The sequence below is a fragment of the Eufriesea mexicana genome, unplaced genomic scaffold, assembly GCF_001483705.2.
Source record: "Eufriesea mexicana isolate 0111107269 unplaced genomic scaffold, ASM148370v2 scaffold4744748266, whole genome shotgun sequence".
In the NCBI taxonomy this organism is placed as follows: Eukaryota; Metazoa; Arthropoda; class Insecta; order Hymenoptera; family Apidae; genus Eufriesea; species Eufriesea mexicana.
Window position 1 is genome coordinate 97,452 of NW_016907956.1, and position 18,386 is coordinate 115,837.

General features: G+C 37.4%; 3 protein-coding genes across 7 annotated transcripts in view; 1 reads left to right on the top strand and 2 right to left on the bottom strand.

Moving 5' to 3' along the window:
* The window catches only part of LOC108547350 (trehalase), a 23,567-nt gene extending 20,217 nt beyond the window's left edge, over positions 1-3,350 (top strand). For all 5 annotated transcript variants that reach the window (XM_017899845.1, XM_017899837.1, XM_017899877.1 and 2 more), the window contains one exon: positions 1,027-3,350. In XM_017899845.1, the coding sequence (XP_017755334.1) occupies positions 1,027-1,168 (142 nt within the window). In that variant the 3' untranslated portion in view covers positions 1,169-3,350. The remainder of the gene's footprint in view (positions 1-1,026) is intronic.
* Positions 3,351-3,410: 60 nt separating this feature from the next.
* Positions 3,411-12,212, bottom strand: LOC108547419 (leucine-rich repeats and immunoglobulin-like domains protein 3). Its single transcript, XM_017899935.1, has 14 exons — positions 11,752-12,212; positions 10,688-10,759; positions 10,433-10,576; positions 10,186-10,323; positions 9,968-10,108; positions 9,593-9,880; positions 9,331-9,474; positions 9,013-9,251; positions 8,794-8,940; positions 8,391-8,702; positions 8,009-8,290; positions 7,619-7,894; positions 7,220-7,525; positions 3,411-7,121 (listed from the first exon to the last, which is right to left on the bottom strand). The coding sequence occupies exons 1-14, from the start codon at positions 12,045-12,047 to the stop codon at positions 6,994-6,996; spliced, it is 2,913 nt and encodes a 970-aa protein (XP_017755424.1). The 5' UTR covers positions 12,048-12,212; the 3' UTR covers positions 3,411-6,993.
* A 2,474-nt stretch (positions 12,213-14,686) lies between these two features.
* Positions 14,687-16,309, bottom strand: Rnf11 (Ring finger protein 11). The gene is made up of 3 exons (XM_017899698.1): positions 15,644-16,309; positions 14,958-15,345; positions 14,687-14,737 (listed from the first exon to the last, which is right to left on the bottom strand). Exons 1-2 carry the CDS (start codon positions 15,773-15,775, stop codon positions 14,992-14,994), a joined length of 486 nt encoding a protein of 161 aa, XP_017755187.1. The 5' UTR covers positions 15,776-16,309; the 3' UTR covers positions 14,687-14,737; positions 14,958-14,991.
* Positions 16,310-18,386: the final 2,077 nt, after the last annotated feature.

Here is an 18,386-nt window from a genome sequence, read left to right on the forward strand (position 1 = left end):
CCCCCCCCCCCCTGTGGAAGCCACGCGTGTCGATTTTTCCAACGTTCCACGAGATATTTCACTCGTTAACGTGCCGGTAGATCGCGCTGGAAAATCATTACGCGCGATAAACTGTGTAAACGCGAAACTCTTCTTTCCCGCACCATATATTCTTTCCTTGTCTTCTCTCTCTCTCTCTATCTCTCCCCCTCTCTCTCTTTATCTACTCCACCATCGCGAAGCGCGCTCGCTCGCGCAAACGCGCACGCTCCTTTCGAGATCGAGAGAATAGAGAAAACAAGGTTGCGGCTCGATCCGGTCTCGTGTACAGAAGCATCGTCTCGGAACGGTGTCTCGGAGGAAGCGCAGCCGCGACGATTCGATCGCGACAGACTTCGAAATACCGGAAACCGTGACGATGCTTCGCGCCGCTTGGACCTACGTAACCTACCACTACGCTCGCAGCTTCGTCGCGTCGCAGTCGACCGTGATCGATCGATTGGTAAATCCACGAGAAAGGGAACTTTCCATCGAAGCTTTTCCGATTATAACGAACAACGCGCGACCTACCTTCGGGTTTCATCGGCGCGTAACAAACGCGACCTACGAAAATCAGACCCGTTCGATATTTCAACGCGGACGTTTATCGGTTTAACGACAGCACGCGCAATGTACAGTCGCGTACATGCGAGCTCGCGACTCGGCCGCGTGCACACACACGCGCACACACGCACGTACACAATCGCACACGATGAATCGTGCATTCGATGACAGTTCTCTCGCGACGTTGATCCCGACGACGAATCGGTTCCTCGACGTGGACAACGCGGCGCGTTACCGAGCACACGCCGTTTCTTTCCGAGTGTACGCGGTAATGAAGGGAATACCCTACGAGAAAGTGCGCAACGAACGAATAGACGCTATTCCGTTCTCGCGGAGCTCGCGCGCAACCGTTCGATCGGATAGGAATCGTAGAGGGAAATAGGATCGACGCGGACGAAGGATAAAAGTCCACTCGACTAATCGAACCGTTTGCTACGTTTACAGGATGGTGGTGTACAAGAGGCGGCATTACTACGTTCCTGGGCCATCCACGATGCCGAACAAGAGAAAAGTGATCTCGCCGAGCGGAAATCTTTACCGAAAGAGGATCGCCTACACCGAGCTAAAGGATATGAACAACGATTGACGATCGCTGCTCTTTTAGAGAGCCGATTCGTTTAAAGCGACTCTTACAGCGCGACAAGAGCACACGAAGACGAGGGTAGAATAAACGGAGCAGCGTAGGCGGGGAAAGGACAATCGACGAGGAAGAACGGATTTGGTCGATCACTGCCGCTACCGTAACTTCTACCACCGTCGAGATCGCGATTCCGTTTCTCGTCGAGATCTATAGCAAGCTGGCTGACCACAACCCGTTCGCGTATATACAGTTTCGGATCGTTCTCGCGACAACGCGAATATTCTCTAGCACTCGGAGTAGCGCTCGTGAGTAGTAGCGCAGGTGAGTCTAGCGTTCGTGTCCAGTGTCTTTGCTCGGTTTTTCGTTCGGTAAGAATCGCTCGAGCGTTCGTTTCACACGGGGAAGGTGAACACGGAGCAACGGTGACGGTGACGGTGACACGGTAACGACTCGTTTTATCGGCCGCCAATATACCAAAGTACGAAAGCTCGACTTTTCCGAATCGACGAAACGGGTATATGTAACACGGGAGACGATGTCGCGAGACGATTCGGAACGCGACTGAGAAAAACGCCGGACGAACACAGCGGACAAAGCTCGTTTCCTCGCGCGCGCATCCGCTCGTCCACGAATTCTCGCATCGACGCGAGTTCGACGAGTTCTCGTGCTCGCTATATTGTCCTCGAGTCCCACTACTACGCCGTTTCCCTTTCCCATTTCCACCTTACGCGCTTGGCCTAAAGAGTGTCTCGTTCCACTGTTACGCGACAACCGTATCCGACACTCGCGAACGCGTGTATATATTTTCGATAAACCCATCGATAAGGCCAATAGAGTGTACTGTTAGGAGAGGATGCGACGCGTGGATCGTGTATACTCGTCGAAACGCCGCAGGTGTGAACATGGGACTGTGCAAATGTGAGCGCTCTACGTACTTGCGCGTGCCTTGTTTATAGGTGAGTTTAGATCATCGGTTCACGATACCGGAATTAAAATTGTCGGTAAAAATGTTGTATTCTTGCGGATGTTTTTGTATAAAGAAAAATCCGTTTAACCGCTTTGCGCGTTTAATAGAAGCGACAATGAGTGGTACGTAGCACCGTGTTTCGTTCTCGTTTGCATCCACGCATCCATGCGTCCGAGCTGATTGGCTCGATGAATCGCGATGATGCACGATGCGTACTCTCGGTACTCTATCACTATCGGTCGCTCAAACGATCAGGGACGAGGTTTCGCGAGAATTGACCCCAACCGTCTTTCGTATCGAATCATCGTCGTTTCGCGATCGTTCTCGTCGCGTTTGCTTCGTAAATATTATCGAATCGAACAGAGAAAAAGGAAATACGCGTCGTTTCTCTGTTCTCACTTGTAAATAGTAACGCTGTATTTCCATCGTTCGATGCGTCGGAATCGATGCGAGAAACGAGACGGAACGAATCCGCGAAACAATCTCGATCGTTGTTTCGGCTTTGGAATCGCTCCACGGATAGATTTACCGACGAAAGTTCGATGAAAAACGAGTACGAATCGCGAAACTAACCACCAACGGGGTACGATCGATTTTTGATCAACAGAGCCGGATGCACGCGTCGACAGACGAATCCGAAGATCGCGAGCGGTTCGAGTTACGCAGCATGCAAACCGTGTGCGATCATTTGTCGCCGAGCATCGATCAACGAGCATTGCGTTTTAATGAGTTTTAACACTATCGGAGCCATTAGTTTTACCGTGAGCGACGCGAACATATGTATAGATAGATAAATAAATAGATAGATAGGTAGATATATAAATAGATAGGTAGAGAATTTTGTGTTGCGAATAAACGAAAACGCGCGTTCGATCTTCCCGCGAATCGGTCCAAGACCGATGAAGCAGGATATTCGATGTTTTACACTCGTGCAGGATGATGCGTCGTGAATCGACCACTGTGCGACGCGCAGATCATTTTCGACGAGCAGGATTTTAGGAAACTGTAATTATATACAGTCGCGTCGACATTCTAAGTCGAAGCTTACCATTTTAGCGAAATAACGACTGAAATTATGTAATAAAGCTCTAGTTCTTCGAGATATCTTACGCATTATGGGTTTTGGTAATTACGTAGTTTAGCGATTTTTCTTTCTAAAGTCTTTATTGTGTCGCTAAAATGAAGAATCAACCGGGAAGGGGGGCCAAAAAACTAATTTATTTCTCGATATTCTTTTTTTATTTTTTTTTTTTTTTTTTTTTTTTTTTTTTAAGCGGTAATTATGCAGCTTGGCGAATTTTTCGAATCTTGCGTATTTCGATTCGATTCTTTTTAAATATTTATTATACCGTTAATCGCATCGGTTACGATATATTTAAGATTAGGTTTAAGATGTGCTAGCTTCTGTCCAGTCGCCGAGCATAATATCGACGAAGTAAAAACTAGCCTAACTTCTTAATTCTATTAATTCATTTTTCCTGTCTCAGTTGCGCGTTAACCGCGTGACGTTACTAATTCATTATGGCACGCGCCATCGGCGAACTTAAATCGTAAAGTAAGGGGTTAATACGTTGCGATTAGGTTTTACTTCGTCGCCGTACGGACACTCGTTTGCGACCTGAAGCGAGCGCTATACCTATTTAGACTCCCTCTTTCGAAAAATACCTTACGTTTTTCAGTTGCCCCGCTTGATAAATCTTCAAAATCAGGGAAAGCTGCTAAACTGCATAATTACCTGAGTTTTTACCGCTGAAGACGTTGTTGTTCCACAACCAAAAGGAAACGGACGATATCCGTGTCTCTTATTTAACTAGTTCGTGCTATTTTCACTTATTTATGTCGTTCGTCTTTAGAAGCGTCGTGATGCATGCGTTTCCTGTGGTTACTTTACGGAATCTCGTCGCGGTAAGAAACACGCGTTTGCTTTACCATCGCGCGAACAATCTTTATATATCGACAACACTCAGCCCTCGCGACAACGAACGGGCCGAGAATCCTGACACGCGTTGTGTATATGTATGATACTTTAATCATTGTGATACTTGAAAATAAGTAGCTACCCACGTGCCGTTATATATTAGGTCTCTCTCTCTCTCTCTCCCTCTCTCTCTCTTTCTATCATCCCCGCTCTCCCTGTCTCTTTTATTCGTCCTCCCACTTCAAGTTCCTTTCCTTGCTCCTTTCGTTCGCATTTCGCAAACGAAACGAACATCGCGTCTCCATTTTGCTCGAGATGGAACGACTCGAATCACGGATTCGTAAAATCATGGAAGGAATTTTGTTCTTTTCGATCGCGCGACGGTTCATAGCTGACATACGTATATACATACATATACGCGTCAGGTGAATGATGGCGGAAAATCGAATTTGAATTAGTTCGAACGCGATACGAGTATTTTTGTAATTCTTAGAGAAATAGAATCTCGTGCGAATACTTGTACTTGTGATGCGTATTTTCATGATATAACGTAACAAGGAATGTCGAAATCTAGAGATAACTGTGACCGTGCGAAATATGTACACGCGTGCGTACACTCGCACGGATATGCTCGTTACAAAAGAAAAAAAAAGAAAAAAAAAAAAAAAGAAAAAGAAAAATGAGACACAAAGAAAGAAAGAGAGAAAGAAAAAAGTACCAAATGATACGCTGGCGTATCGTTTCGAAGTTTCTAAAAAGATTGCCGAATTCGTCTCCCGTCTTTCCTTCTTTTTTCTTTCTTTCTTCGACGTACATGTACATGTATCAGCAAATGTATATTTTAACAAAATATGCTCGTTTGGTAAATAAAGTTCAAAAGAAAAGAAACGAAAAAGAACGAGGGAAAATAGTAGAGGTTAGTTTCCGCCGTGATTGACGAGAGTAAACATTGACTACACTAAAACAACGTTATCCTGATAGATTACTTGTATTTGTTTATAATATACCACATAACAACAAGGGAAAATACTGAATTAAACGAGGACATCTTATTTCGTGTATCACACGTGGATACCAGTCACTCGACATTTTCGCGACAGATTCTCTTGTTTATTGGCAAAATACGATTTAATACTTGTCACTGGTAAGTTTGTACGATCTCGGTGGAGCTGCTAGACTGCTGGACGCCATATTAAATCGCGATTATTCTCGATTATCGACTCGCGAATCCACCGGTAACGATACAACGAATTTTTCTTTGTCACGAAACAAAACGTTCGAATATTCCCGAAAGATCGTTATTCTTCTCGATGCTGCGCAACAGTCATCGCTAATGGAAAGAAAAAGGAGTGAACGCGTGCGTTAAACGGTGTGCAAATTTCTCTTCGTATCATTTCGTCTTTACCTGAACGACGATTCATTGCGTTTCATTTAATCTGATATGATATGATATCATTGTGTTGCGTTACATCGATTAAAAATGGCAATATTCACGTTTCTTCGCTCCGTTTTCTCGAAATATAAGATGTAGGGAGAATCGAAATGTGTGCGCAAGACGTACCTTTTTAGCTAGATTCGTTTGCCAAAGATTCGCGCTTCCCCTTTCGATATTCTTTAGTATGCGAGTGTTTGCGATCGTTTCCAATTATTTCCGCGGCACGAAAATATCACAAATTAACTTAAAATTCACAGAAACTAATAGTATCCATTAGAATCCTGTTACATGCCGATCACCATTTCCTCGTTTGATCGTTCGATCGCTCGACTAATTATAGTTCCACTTATTCTCACGAATGCGTTCGAGTCGAGGGAATTTTCTAGCGAAACCGCATGTAACCAAAGTATCGATGAAAAGCCGAAGAAAGAAAACATTTTCTTCTGTGAATTTCTTTTCGATCAAAACGATGATTGCAAACCAACAAACCTATTGTAATTAATATACTATTCCTCGCACGTGTAAACGCTACAAATTTTAGTAAATTAAATAGTAAAGAAAAATCGTTGATTTAAACGATGATAATACATAGGCAGATATTTCAAGAACTAGTATTGATATCTATCGGTGATGAGCAGTCGTTATCGATCCATTAAATTACTTCTAAACGTCTCTCTAGGTGCAACGAAACAATTAACTATGAATAAAAAATAAAGAGGAAGACAAATCATGAAGTGTTTATATATCAGCACTTTGGTGCGCAACAATTACCTACACGCAGCCAGACACACACGCGCGCGCGCGCGCGCGCACACACACACACACACTGCATACATGTGTTTCTCTTGTATATGTAAAATAGGTATACATAGACTTGTGTACGTGTGCACATTTCTGTTTCTCGTTCCGTTTTTTTCCTTTTTTTTTATTTTTTTTTTTTTTGTTTTTCTTTGTTTTTAAGGCAAACTTACGTCATGGGGCATTATAAATATAATCATCGACTAATAATAATTAAGTAATCCTAAAAATAAATATCTATCACAAAAGACTGGTCTATAATATAAGTGGCTTTTGCGGGTTACGATAATTTCCCGTGTCAACATACTCGTTACTTCACCTCTTTCTCAACGACACTGAATCACACAGCAATTACGATGAATTCTTACCGTAAATATTTACAAATCATACGCCATTAATACGCTGTAACTTAAGTGTCGTTCTTCTGACAATTTATTTTTCTCGTAGCAAATACGACGATAATCATGTTCGTTGTTGTTCGTACACCTACTATTGTACACCAAGGTAGTAATGTTCATGTCACAATAGGATCGACGAATTGCACATTTTCTGTGCCACATATGTAGTTTGTTAACGAACGATTAAAACGACACTGTTTCACCTCGCGTAATTTTCCGATCATTTTTTTCTCTTTGCACACGACAAGAGACAACGTTCATGCACGGATTACGACGAATTAATCACGAGAGAAACATATATGAAACTTCTGGTTTTTAAACGGCACAATCTTCATTCTCGCGAACATGTCGTTCGTGATTTGTGTACCGCAATAACGGAGCTCCTACGTTCACCACTGCACTCGTATCCTCCTCGTTGTTCACGGAACATGTAACTATTTCCTCTGAAAATAGAAACATGCATATTGTGAAGGTAAAAAAGGAAAGAAATAGGAAAAGAGAACGGTGAAAAGGGCTATATGCTAAAAATCATTGTACATACCGGGTAAACATAATTGTAATTGATCGCTACTAGGATTAGTACTATCTCCTGTACCGCTGTCTTTACTATGCTGAGAACTCGTTTCTAGATATAAATGTGTTTGCGTATCAGCTACCGTAGCTGCTATAGCCGACGATGGTTGCACATTTCTACTCTGTGTAACAGTGTTCAACCGTCTTCTAGTTTGATAAATTATAACCACCCACACTATGGAGGTACCAACAGCACAACATACGACGGTGATTATTATCAAACCAAGTATATCATCTTCATTTACCGATACAGGACTAGGAGTTGAAGTTGGAGCTATAAGATACGTGACATTTTTCTATTAGGCGTCATTTCAAAATGCAGGAACTGAAGGAACAAAAAAATGTAACTTGTAGGAAGCATTTTTACCTGGCTTTACTGTCAAATGAGATGCACCAACAACGCTACCCAACGAATTGTTCATTTGACATTCATAATTGCCAGCATCGCTGGCTTTAGTATCAACAATTATCAATAGCTGATCTTCGGCGGTGAAGAAATGACGTTCAGTCGCTTGCAAAGGATTTCCGTTTTTGCGCCAAGAAAGCTTCGGCCTGGGCATACCACTTGCCATACATTCCAATACAATTGAGCCACCGACGGTTATTTCTTTATTCTCCATCGGTTTTACGAATGATGGTGTTTCTTTTGAGGAAAAACGAAAAAAAGAAAAGAACGGATACATAAATTCAACTGTTGATTGAGCAATATCTACACAAATTTCCATCGAATAGTTATATAAAAATTCACAACATTTACCTAATATCGTCAGAGTAACATTCGCAACGATTAGACCAGCAAGATTTTGCGCGGTACACGAATAAACGCCGCTGTCAGCAGTTTTCACGTCAACGATGAACAATACATCATCGGTTGGCATCATGTGCATTCTTCTTTCTCTTGCTGCTGGAAAATCATCACCGCCATCCTTTTGCCATGCTATTTGCGGGGATGGTTGCCCTTCCGCGGAACATTCTAGTTTTACAGTGCTTCCAGCGTTTACACGTATATCGCGTGAAATTTTTGAGAAAGATGGATAAACTATAATAAGTGAAAAACATGGCATTACTCACTTCTGGTTCCATACTGTTTGGGAATAATACGCCATCGTAATGTTCGTTAAATTACAACGAAAACTTACTTAAAATGCTTATCTTTGCCTTTGTAGAATATGTAGTTCCATATGTATTTGTCACCATACATTGATATTTTCCAGCATTTGCGTGAGTAACGTTAGTAAGATGTAAAATGGAAGAAGCCTCTGTCACGTTCTCCGTGGAATCAGTTTTTATTTGCAGATTGACATCATCCATTTCAACGTTATCGTGCTTCCATGTAAAATGAAGCGGTGCACTGGCAGTACTTGTTGCTCGACAAACCAGTGTCACATTGTCTCCTTTAATACCCATCTGACTTTTAGGTTCCTCGATGATTCTTGGCTTTGGATATTCATCTAATCCCCGTAGTGGTGCAAACTCTTGTTAATAATTTATCTATGATGGGGTCATATTGAAATTTGAAATCAAAGCTACACTAATACCAACCACACGTAAAATTTTTATGATGGAGTTGAGTCAAGGACATTTTTTTTAACCAGTGCGGGTATCCGCAATAAACTTCCGCATCGCTGTACCTATGTTCATGTAACCACATACTTAACCATTGTAAGCCACAGTCACAAACCAAAGCTCCTACGTACAAGGGAAGAAACATTGTAAACTAGCGTGACAAAGTTACGAACGCGTTTATACGTTCATACGTACTCGAATTCATCCTCAGTTTAGTTAGACTAGTCATTGAAACGAATGCATTTTCTTGAATACTCGTTATATCGTTCCCACTTAAATCCAACTCGGTAACACTACTTAATCCTGTAAACGCATTTTTGTGTACCGATTTTATCCTGTTATGCGCCAATCCTAATTTCCATAACTGTCCAAGTGGATCGAAAGCGCCATTAATATCTTCCACCAAATATGAAATTTTATTGAAGTTGAGTTCTCTTTAATGTAATAAAACGATTGTAATAAAAAGCTTGTGACTTTTACTGATTTACACTATACTATATGTACTATACATACAATATCTGCAGACTAGGAGTTGACCCAAATGCACCATCAAAAATGTAAGTGATTTGATTATGGTCCAATTTAAGTTTCTCCAATTTTTCCAAAAATTCAAAAGTGTTTCGTTTAATGATTGATATTTCATTATGTGATAGATCCCTGCAAATAAATTGTCAATCATAACTGAACGTCGCACTATATGCCGATTAATATTGCTTTACTGCTATCATTATTATCATACTATATGTACTTATTACAGAACAAAAATATTACTAACAGCTCCACGATTTCTTTGCACCTATCCCATGCTTGCACTTCAATGGTGTTTATTCGATTGTGCGATAACGTTAGTTTTTGCAAATGTTCTAGTCCAAACAAACCACCTTTTCTCACCATGGTTAACATGTTAAAGTCAAGTTGTAATGTTGTTAAATTTTCGAGAGGCCAAAACGCGCCATCGTCTAACGTTTCAATCTTATTTCTCTTTAAGCGTAACTCTTTTAGATTTGTTAAACCCTTAAGGCTAAGTCCCTGAATAGTCTTTAATTCATTTCTATTTAATTCTCTGAAAAATGCAATATAATATATTGATCATGATCATATTCACGAGTAATAGTAAACGATAATAGAACCATATTAAACGATTTCTCACAATATACGTAATTTCTTTAAATTCGTAAAAAGATCTTTCAATTGGGTCAAGTGATTTTTATTTAAACGTAGTTCCTCCAATGAAGTTAAGTTATCCAAACTTCCATTTTCAATTATCCTTATTTGATTCATGTTTAAATTTCTGTAAGGAAAGAAAAAAGAAAAATATTTTTATCTGATGCTAATATGTTGAAAGTACACAAATAAATAATTTCATACAAATGTGTAAGACAATTGGGTGCAAGAAAGGATCCGTTTCGAACGATGCTTATTTTATTTCCACTAATATCCAAATTTTGAAGTCGTTGCAAGGTGAGTAACGCGGTTCCATTTATGTCGCTAATCGAATTATGAGCTCTATAAAAACAGAATATTATTTTTCTTTATACGACAAAAGTTAAACATAAAAAGCAAGAAGAAAAAACTAAACTTTAGTCACATTCGGTAATGTGAAGAATATACTTACAATGCAAGATGCGTTATGTCTTTGACAAAAGACATGTCTGGCACTTCTGTTAATTGATTTTTATTTACTTTAAGCCCTTGCAAATGTGCAGCCACTGGTAAGGTGATCGAAAAGTTGTCTCCAAATTTATTGGCGCTAAGGTCTCTTAAATAATTAACAGTCAAAATGTTACATTAGAATTTAAGACATTTTCTTTAAGAAAAAATAATATATTTCTGCTCATGAGAATAGTTATCAAAGTTAAAAGGTACTCACAATTCCTTTAATTTAGTTAAATGTAACAATACATCTGGCTCCAAGCTAGCAATATTGTTCTCCTTTAACTCTCTGCAAAGACAAACAATATTCTTGACATTGATTTCTTTATCACTCTTTTTATTTTACTCGTACCCAAGATTATTTTATAATTAACGTACTCATCATCTTTTACTTTTTATGATCTCATGCCAGATATCTAGGAATATAATTATATATAACAGGAAATTCAAATGATATTGAAACATCAGAAATAAAGAACTTTTTATTTCATTCCTTGATCTTAAATGTCATAACGTCTCAAACAGCTCTGTTAATATATATTGTTACATACAGTTTGAAATTCTTGCCAATATGTCCAGAAAGAGAACCATTTCTTAACTATTTGATCTTACCATATTTGAAATAAAATTACCTTGATATAATATTTTGATAAGTTTCAAAATGATCTAATATGAATTACATTGTTCGACGAGTATAGAAGAAAATTTACAATTAAAATCTAGTTAACACTTAAATTAGTGATTTCTCCTTTAATTATTACACTAATAAATTATAGTCTAATAAACATAACAGAAAATTTTAACTTAACCAACAAATTATTTTGAACAGAAATTAAGTTTACAAAGAAACTTATCATGTATGAGTTGCCAGTAAACTTTTTAAAACCAGTTTCTATGAAGTCACAGGAAAAGTATCTATTTTGATTTATTTAATAAAGTCGATGTTATTATCACGTATCTTAATTTTCCTTTTACAAATTCGTGGAACACTATCTTATCTCGTTAGATCAAGTTACACTTCATATGTGTAGCTTATAGTTTTGAATCATAATGATAATTAAATATAAAGCAACGTTACGCGATTCCAGCAGCATTAAAAAAAAAATAAAAATATGACAGTAGATGATTTTCAAATGACAATCAGCGTTAAGAAGGGAAGAATAAATATCAGTCTCGTTGAATTTTCGGAATCGAGTAGAATGGAACGATCCGTGAAAGACAGCACGGCTCCGTGATGATAAACGTTCTTCTTGATGGGATAACAAGCGATTATTTACTTACAAGATCTCTGTCCATGGTGGTAATCCGCTGGGTGCTCCGATCAATTGTAAGCTACTGCAGTCCACCACATTCCCAAGGCATGCACACTCAACGGGACATTCATTATCCTTCGTACTATCATACGATATCCTGTCGGCGTTTGTAAAATTCGATGAAGTTACAAGTATCACCGATAACATAACAACCGTCCATTTGTATTTCCACACAAGTCGATGTATGAGAAAAACTTGTTCCGAATTCGACATCGTATGTATCGTCGTATCGTTCCGCTTAAAATTTATTTCGTAACTGTACATTGCATATCAATGGTTTTTTCCATAGCGATACGTAGAACAACGACAGCACTCTTCGTAAAAGCATCACCGTAATAATAAAAATGCCCACGTTCTATCGATTAAAAACAAACTTGTCTCTCAAAAACGCTTCAACCCACACACCATGATGACGCCCACGGACCGATGCGAGACTCCCTCACTGATTGCGCGCAGAGCTGCCAAACGTGCGCTACATTCCCCTACTTTCAACAGGAAAGTAGGAGAAAAGGACTGAGAGTGGGGAATGACGCGGTGCGGATCTGGGGATGGAGGGGCTGACAAAGGCGATGGAGCAGTGCCTGGCTTTCTTAAGAGGTCATTCTCATGTAAATGTTGCAAATTCCAACCATTCTCAAGGAATTATTTTTTAAACAAATGTTAATATGAAAAGAGTAATAACGCAAACTATACAATCGATCGTACAGCTTTTGAGATTCTACGTACGCGAATTGAAATATTTACATTTCAAGATAAACGTATTTAAAATTTGGAGTTTCAAATACTATATTATTACTTACTAAAGCTCTCACATGAGAATAACCCCTTAACGCGAAGATAATGTAGTTTACACGTTCACATCGCCTATCAAAGTAACATATTCCCACCCCTATTACCATTCGCCGCGTCAACGGTCGCGGGATGCAGGGTACGAGCAATATCATTTCCCACTCTTAAGTCCTTTTCCCCTACTTTTCTGTCAAAAGTAGGGGAATGTAGCGCACGCCTGGCAACTCTGATTGCGCGATATCGTTCTCTCTCTCTTTCTCAATCTTTATATCACTAGAAATTTATTTCCTAGCTAGTAACATATTTTATGCTTAATAACAAAGCCATATGTGTAACAAAAAATAAGAACGAAAATATAATTTAAACTTTCCACGGTGGACTACTATTCACTATGCACGAACGATATTCAAACGCAATAACAATATATTTGTTACAGCCACCAAAGTAAAACTTTGGAAATATTTAAATATTTAATATCGAAATATTATGTAAAACATAGAAATGTGTTTGCTTTAATTAATTAATTTTCAATGCAAACGTAGAGCAAAGATTCTGTTCATTTGTCTCAATCTTTTGTTTGTTGCAATTGTAACTAATACGGGGGTTTTTATCGAGTAAATTTCCAATTTGTTATCAAATAGTTTGACATTCGTTTAAACTAAGGATAGGAATTATTGAAAAAAATCTCAAGTTTTTACTAAATATTTATATTATTATTATTATTATTATTATTATATCACTATCTGTGTATTTATACTTTGTCAATAAATCACTATTTCACAGCATCACTTACTTTTCTTTCAAATAAATCAATAACATTATACACGTGAAGCTTCCACAAAACGTTAAAATATTTTCATTCAAGTAGGAAATGTATGTAAATATACGTACACGATTCTTAAAAGAATATATATACATTTATATTCTTCATATGAAATCGATCGAATCGTTAATTCTTTATTAATGTTATGCATTGAAAAACTACGATAACTGTTTTAATTTTTTATTATCACGAAAGTTTTATTTATAGGCTTTATACCCATGTGAAAATTTAAGTTAAATAAATTTCTCATCGTGCAACTTTTTCGTTCAAGTTACAATAATCATATCGAACTGACATCGACTGAGTTTAAACTGTTAAATTGTCCTTAGCTTCGTTTTCCCATTTATAGTTGAAATTTCATCTTAAATTGCAATGATAATATTCAACAAAGTCTCATTCTTTATGAATGTTTTTATAAAAATAAAGAATGAATTTCTCGTGTGTAGACATGTATTGACGATATACGATTGTTACTAATAATAAGGAGAGTCAATGGTAAAACATCAAAATAATCAATCATATTTAATTAATATATTGAATGAGACTTTGATAATTCCGTTGTCACTGCTTAAGACAAAAGCACCAACGCAAGAATACGTATAATGCACGCTAGGATCATATAAAAATTGTTCTAATCGAATTAAATTAACACAAGTCCTCGAATAATTTGAATGCAATATAACGATATGTGTATAAAAGAAATATATAAACGATATCCAACAGATAATAATATAAATATACAATCACAAGCAGTCCGTTTCCTTCGTGTGAAACAATTCGAAACGTGAATAAGAGATCGAAATACCAATACCTTTGTTTTGCATTTTCTTCAATTACAATGTATATACTATTCTCACGAGAAATATTATTCACATTCTAAGACCAGGTCAATCCAGGTTAGACCAGATCACGTTAAAATAAGAAACAATATGTTTAAAAATAACGGGATTAATTTTATATGTCGTAAGATATATTCCGAAAATAGGTTTTTCGTCTTTGAAAATATTAAATCATCGCAACTATGGTTAAAAATATACATAGTGTGATATTTTCTGATACATAATATTACTCATGATATTCACAATGCATGTAATTGTCTGTCACTACTTGACCAAACCACCAGTATCAAGTAGATGCTACTCTTTATTCAATTTGAAGTATTTTCAGTAAGATCTTACATCTTTCGGTTGCCTCACTTATTTAAGCATAAAATAGAGTCTTTTGCAGCCATATGAAAAGAAAGCTACTTTAGATTTAGCAGAAAATTAATAACTATGGTGATTGCTTTTTGTTCGTAAATACACTTTACTTCTTTTCAATGATCCACGTGCAGAACATAACCCTGTAAGAGGGAATGACCTATGTAGAAGACATTTGTAACAATTTATAATCCAAATATTATTATTACTCAGCATGCGAGCAGGTATGTCAAATACAATGGCAAATACGATCGACCATTAACAAGAAAAGGCCTCTCTGCTAATTAGAAGCCATTACGTGTGATAATAAAATTAATGGTTTTTTCGATTGCTCTGTACAGCATGATAATATAATTTGATTACCGATTAGCTATTCCATGTTCCTTCCTTCATGCTGTTAAGTGGTTGGATGATACGAACTAATCAATGCTGCATCTACTGGTTCCATGCATGATGGACAAGTCAAGGAACGCAGTAACCAATCGTCGATACATACAGCATGATAAGTATGCATACAGGGTAAATAACGCACTTCCTCTCCCACCTGGAGCTCCATCATACATATCACGCATTCTCCCTTTTTAGTCCCATCATATTCTCTCATAGGTAAATGTTGGATCAGTCCTATGCGTTTTGCTATTCTAACTTGTTGTTCTTCTTCGCTGCCTGTTCCTAGATTAACACCGATACCAATTTGTTGAAGATGAAGTTCCCTTGTAAATACCGGTGCATATGAAAAAGTAACTGCCTCCTGTGAAATCAAACATTGGTAAATTTTACTAAGTACAGCAAATTAATTTTGTAGCAGCAATGGATATTATCGATATTTCGAATAACAAAAATTTAAGCATTATTATAATAAAAAAACTCGATCATTAGATTTTGTCTCATATTTAGAAAAAAATGATGTAATAGTTAAACTAAACATAAATGAAATGCAAAAAATGAAAGAGACATAGTAGGTACGGTCGACATTGTCATAAATATAATGCGAATGATACGAACAACAGAATTGTAACGAATCGAGGTAAAGAAAGAAATGAAATTACATTGTTAGGCATCGGAGGTCCAAGGCCTTCTTGCAAGGAACCGCTAGTCAATGTAGGAGGATCAGGATTATTACTCAGCAAAGTGGTATTGTCCTGCTGACCGCTTCCAGCGCGTTTCAAACAATTTCCCATTTTGAAAAATCGACAACTCTAGCTTCGCGTTTCTCGATCAGCGTGCTTCGGTTCCTTAATCCCAACGTTGCGATTAAACGATCGCGATAATTTTGACGTGGGATATTTCGAGCCTTGTCCCCATCATAAATTGCTTGTTTTTTCACCGATACACGTAACAAAGTCCGTTTCGGTTTTCGAACGGATGACAGTTCGTGTCTCGGGTGAAAATCTGGTGTGTAAGCCTTTACCATCAAAACATCTTCCGTCGTCACATACCCATACCACAGCTGAGTGCCCAACGCATCTAACAAGATGTAACGAGAAAAAAAAAACGGGCCAGTTAGTCACAGGTTGTGAAAAAAACACTTTTCACATCCCTCGCGCGACGTTCTTCAAACGTTTAGTACACACCATCGCTTTCATCTTACTGCGTAGAAGATACCGCGCTGTGATTCGTCGTTACAAGCATGTCGCATTTTCCAACATCCAATCACCGAAAAACGATTCTGTGCGATACAAAGAGTTTGCAAAAAAGTATTACATACGTTCTGTTCAAAAGACACTCGGCAACTAACCTATGATTGGTTCGTCGAAATCGACATATGGTGAAATACAGTTTACGCTGTACCGTTAATTTAAATTTTCAGTTTCAAAACGTAATTTACGAACAATATCTAGTGATACCTAACGATATTATACTTTTTCGCAATCGAAGTGTAGCCATAAGTTTTCGAAATGTATTTAAGATATGTAATCATACTTCGATCATTTGTACACAAGGTTTCCCGTGTGAATTGACGTTATCGATAACTGTAGAACTGAAAGGGAAACAAGTTGCGGAAAACTGATGTTTACGTGAGAATTTATATCACATTTTGTAAAAATACTTGTTTATGTAGAACGCTTCTCTTGAATCGAAGATCAAAATTGTTTTTGTTACTAATAAACGAAAGAGAAAAACACTAACGTCGGTTTAAATTGTTTTAAAATCATGACTTTAAAAGTTACTTTCGAAACGATAAAATTTAAATTGTAGAAATGTATAGAAATAATAAAACGAGATAATATATTAGATTCTTATATTTGATTTATTACGTCGATATATTTTTGCACAGGTTGTGGTTCATCTTTAATCGTTCATTAAGTGGCATTTCTTATGGTATTTCCGTGGTGTATAGCGTGTACTTTTACATCATCTAGCGTTGCATGAATTTTATTACAAACTGTAAATTTCTCAATTTTGCCACGAAAGAAAGATCAATAATGATAAATTATGGGATGATATAATATTTGCACCACACCCTATCTATCTTGGAAAACATGTCGTTCAGTACATTTGGTACTCTCATCATATCTCATGATATGAGCTGAACAACCATTCGTGTTGATTCTATAATTCAGTATTCGTTGTGTACTCTTTATCATTACATATATACTTGTAATATATTCTAAAAAAGCGGCTTCTATCTTTGCATAATGTAGTAATTTTATGTCTTTCCTTTTTATGCTAATGAAAAGGAATAACATTGACTAACATAAAGAATAAATTTACAATTTGTTAAAACGAGACAAGCGAAAGACGCGAGTGATTTTTGTTGGACACAATTGTACATGCAATTCAATTTATTGCGTTTATAAACCGCACTCCGTTTAGCTTCGCTATAAATCAGTATCGCACATTTTTTTCTTCTTGGCTATATCCATTCTATTTATCACCAGTAAACTTTTGAGCAATCTAAAGAAAATGATGTTCACGGAATGTGCAAATTTTATCCTTAATATGTTGCTTAAATCGCATGGAATCTCAAATATCGTAAATATTGTATAAGTTTAGTAAACAAAGCGTTTACGTATTTTCTCGTTTTATTATTTTCACATTTTTATAACTTAAATTCATTTTTTCCTCCGTAAGATCACCTAAACGTCACGGTATTGTAGGCTATTGAACTCGTTTCGATGTCTATTGCAGCACGCGTTAATCGTAAAAAAAGAAGAAATTTCAGCATGCAAAAATATGTCGATGACCTTGAAAAATCTTTCAAGATGACCCAGACGCGACTTTCCGTTATCACAGATGCACGTCTTGAAATCATTTAAATCCTTCTGGCAGTGAGTCACATTTTCTTATCTGAAATAGTAACGGAAATAAATTAGATATTCATGAATTACAGCGTTATTACTAAAATCGATATACATATATATTATTATTTCTGTTTTGTTTTGTATAAAACGCAGAAAATCGTTTTTTGCGTTGTATCTTTGAATGTACACGCTTGTTTTAGGAAATGCAATTTATTTGACCGTTATCGAACAACCGATCGTATTTATAAGTTTTCAATCAGACACCGTTTACATCAACGATGATGGAGAATAATGACGACGACAATGCGTTAAACGATAAGTTTATAACCCGAGACGGTTCGTTGTACCAGATCTGCTTCAGCCGAAGCAAGGGATAAATTAGAAATGAAAAAATTGGAAAGGAAGAAAGGAATAAGGGGAATGTGTGAGTGCAATTATTAAGGATTGCAGAGAAAAGTAAAGAAAATAGCGAATAGAAAGAAAGCACGTTACGAGTATGGATGGACAGTGATTATGATGTAAAATGTATTCTCGAAGCGCAATATAA